Consider the following 3,846-nt stretch of genomic DNA (forward strand, 5'->3'; position numbering starts at 1 on the left):
AAAAAAAAAAAAAAATAAAAAAAAAATAAATAAATAAATAAAAAATAAAGAAAGAATCCCCATCTGACAATTAAAACTTAAATGATTTCTGAAGCACACAATTCATAAAGTTCTTTCTGTCCAGACATAATAAAGCCACTACAACCAATCCGGCTATTTTTTAATGTAGTTTTTAAAGTGTTTTTCAGGGTACACTTCACAGCTAGCCATATCCAGACATCAATGAAATTGGTTCTGGACAAACATGAACGATCGCCTCAATAGGCGTCACTGGTGAGCACATTGCTCAAATTATTTAGAAAAGAAGGAAAACTTCAGTGTTATTCACAGAAAAACATAGGATTCAATCTACAAATTTCTTCTATTAAATTCTATTGTGCGTAGGAGAGAATGTTAGTCATTCCATTCAAATTATAAGCAAGTTACCCTCAAAAGAAAGAACCCACAATCCAAACAACAAAGATACAGGAATGACACTGTTTAACCTGGCTACAATCAAGCAATAGTGACTTTCATTAATGTATATGGAGTGGGATAAACATCAATTTTATGATCTAAACCAAATGGGACATAAATACATTTGTAAGATATCTGTAAGTTAATTTTGATGTCCTGATACAAATTTGATTCCAGTAATTCACAAGCAAGCCATGAGATTTTTTTAAAGAAAAACAAGTTCATTGCAGCACAATATATTGGAAATGCATGAATATTAATGCCGAATAATTCTGTTTAAATACCTTACTGGACCGTGCATGTGCGACTGAAAATTGAGTTTGATCCTTTATGACAGGGAAAGAAGTGTCAACCGTACCGTCCTTGCCCTGAAAAATAAGTAATTTAGCAACTCATCCTGTGGAACGGATAAGTCAACAGGAGCAGAAAGACACAGCCACATTTATCAAAACAAGCTTGCCTTTTCATAGACATACAAATTTCCATCAGCATGAGCAACAACAAAAGCAGCATCACTTTCTGGAATCCATGCAACGCTGGTACATCGACTGCCAAAAGCATCAAATCAATATCAATAATCATACATACATAACAAAGAATCATCAAAGACAAACACAGAGAAGAGGTAGAATTTCAAGTCGATCAATATCTGGCCAACTTTTTTCTAACTTATGATACATTTAACTAGTTAGATTCCTTTTTTTTTTTTTCGGTATTACCGTAGTTTATTCTTTCATGTTTCTTAATGAAAACTTGGTCTTTGCATCATCAAAAACAAATTCAGGCAGAGAAACTGCAACCCATGATCATGATTACAAATGCCCCATCCCCATACTGATAATGCTCAATGAGGGTGGAGGAGGATGGGGAATGCTCAACAATATTTTGAACAACATTGTGTATCAAATTCCTGACCCAGTTACTATAGTGAGATGCAAGCATTAAAGTTTTCTAATTGAATCATCGCAAAGAATCTCAGTTTTCAATAAATAACAAATAAAAAGAGAATGTAATCACCTGCTCTTTCCTGAAATGACAGAAAAAATAAGAATAAACGCACTAGACAATCGATGTGAAAAGTTTCACACAACTAATTTAATCTTTAGAAACTGAATGTCTACCCTGAGTTATATGCTATTTATGCCGTGGTATTTCTTTATTTGCTTATAGTCATATAACATTGCTTTCTTCACTTCTTCAAATTGTTTTCAAATGTATTTCCTCGCTCACGTTTTCTGAACCTTTTCTCGCAACGTGACTCGAGGCCTGGACATACGTCGACGTTGTCCATGACATCCGAACTACTCACGGCTGATTTGTTCGCTTGTTTAGAACAAGTGCCGCACAATTGCTATCGCAAGAGTGCGATTGTGACATAGCTCACATAGAAGAAGTGTAACTCATACTCAAGGTAGAATGGGCAAGAATGTTCAGAAAATGCTCATTTCACACAATGAGGAAACAGAAAACATAGCCGAAGACGCTGGACGATTAAAAAAATAGTATGGCTAATACCCTTACCTGTTATTGACACTGCCCTCTTTGTTATAATGTTGGGCTCCAACAAGCTTCTTCCCAACATCTTGTAATTGCTGCCTTAAAGATACGGAGTACACTACAGTTTGCAAAGCGATTGAGCAATTCAAACACAGTTTACTCCAGAAACAACAAACACAAATCATTCATAGAAAAAGTATATTTACCATCTCCAGAATTCAATCCAATAAGTAGGTCATGACCATCCTTAGCTTCAGGATCAAAGGCATGACAGATAGGATTTGAATTGCTAAAGTGCAAGGACTTTATAGGATCCTGAAAAACCACTAGGAAAATGTTGAGGATTGTTGGAAGAGGAATCCCGCGTCGGCTAATTAAGGAGTTAATCATGGGTTTATGAGTAAGGAATACAGATATTGGTATGAGGCCTTTTGGGAAAGCACAAAACCACGAGAGCTTATGCTCAATGTGGACAACATCATACCATTTTGGAGATTCGTGATTCCTAACAGAAAACTCATAATCGGAATACACACACTAATCAATCTGAATAACACAAATTCAAACAAGTTGGTTACCTTATCTGGTGAATTAAGGTCACCAATGAAGATGGTATCTCCGACATTAAAAATCAGGTAGGTTCCTTTCCCATCGTAGTTGGGGTTAAGAATGGAGTGGCTGCCATTTGAGCCAACCAGTGAGCCACTTCTACTAGCTCCATTAACAGCTTTACCAGTGCCGTTACCACCTGCAAAGCCAATCGCTCGAACCCCATTTCCACCCCCAACCCCAAGGAACTTTGCAGCGGCATATCTCACTCCACTACTCGCACTCGTACTAGAATTCGAGCTCGGAGTTAGACCAGCCTGCGCCGGCTTGTCCTTGAGCTGCGCCAGAGTCACCTAAAATTCAAACCAAACAGAACAAAAAAACAATCGACAACGCAGAAATTCGAAGAACATTACGATGGATTCAACAATTTCAACATCAAATTGCAAAGTGAAGAAAAAAAGAGAAGCACCTGAGAGAATGATTTTCCATGGGAAAATGGGAGAAAGCCAGGAGGATGAGTCTTTTCGTAATAAAGCTTGTACCGTCCTTCAGGGGTTTTAAAATAGGTTTTGAGGCCTTGCGATTGTGAATTCGCGTTCGTAGTCGAAGCCGACGACGACGAAGACGCCGTCGTCGCCGCCGCGTTCGACATCAATCCAACACTATTGCTGTTGAAGCTACTGTTATAGCCGTTGTTCATCATCTTCATCGCCGAAATTTCATCCAACAAAACTCAATCATCAAAAAGGACAAAAAGGGGGGGAGCGGAGCACAAAATCAGAGATGAACAAAACACAAACCCACAACCGTCGATTGTCAGTTGTAGGGCAAAAATTGAGGCGGGGTTACGCGGCGGCGTTGCGGCGGTGGGATTGAGAAAGGGCGGTGGGGTTTGGGCGGTTCTCGATCTACGGAGGAGGAGGGGAGTGGAACGTAATGGCAATGGTTTTAGTTATTTTGGGTAATGGGGAGAAGGTGGACTTTTTGGGGTATAAGAAAAAAGAGTCAGCATAATGGACGGCTGTGATGTGGCTGATTCATTGTCAGAAGTGTCATCTGAGATGGCGGAGATCTCTGGCCGTTGATTTTGGGGGAAGTTTTTCTGGCCGTTTGATGGGTAGACTTCTTCTACTTGTTGACTCCCTTTGGCTCTTTCTGATTTTGCGAGGATCCAGGTTTCAACTGGTTTACAAGCTTAATCTCGAAATTTGGATTTTCACCAATAACAAAAATTAATAATAATAAAATAAATTTTTTTAAAAATGAAATAATAATTTTTTTTTGTTAAATTAATAAAATATATGCCATTAATACCATATTTAAAAAATACTCATTAAAATT

The 3,846-nt window shown here is 38.1% G+C and overlaps 1 protein-coding gene across 2 annotated transcripts in view; it reads right to left on the reverse strand.

The window, feature by feature from the left end:
- The window catches only part of LOC111464793 (dystrophia myotonica WD repeat-containing protein-like), a 7,310-nt gene extending 3,832 nt beyond the window's left edge, over nt 1-3,478 (reverse strand). For both annotated transcript variants that reach the window (XM_023109026.1, XM_023109025.1), the window contains exons 1-6: nt 2,975-3,478; nt 2,532-2,855; nt 2,160-2,268; nt 1,978-2,071; nt 917-1,004; nt 741-824 (exon numbers count right to left, since the gene is read on the reverse strand). In XM_023109026.1, the coding sequence (XP_022964794.1) occupies nt 741-824; nt 917-1,004; nt 1,978-2,071; nt 2,160-2,268; nt 2,532-2,855; nt 2,975-3,214 (939 nt within the window). In that variant the 5' untranslated portion in view covers nt 3,215-3,478. The remainder of the gene's footprint in view (nt 1-740; nt 825-916; nt 1,005-1,977; nt 2,072-2,159; nt 2,269-2,531; nt 2,856-2,974) is intronic.
- Nucleotides 3,479-3,846: the final 368 nt, after the last annotated feature.

Source organism: Cucurbita moschata, unplaced genomic scaffold (assembly GCF_002738365.1).
Source record: "Cucurbita moschata cultivar Rifu unplaced genomic scaffold, Cmos_1.0 Cmo_Scf00031, whole genome shotgun sequence".
NCBI classification, from domain to species: Eukaryota; Viridiplantae; Streptophyta; class Magnoliopsida; order Cucurbitales; family Cucurbitaceae; genus Cucurbita; species Cucurbita moschata.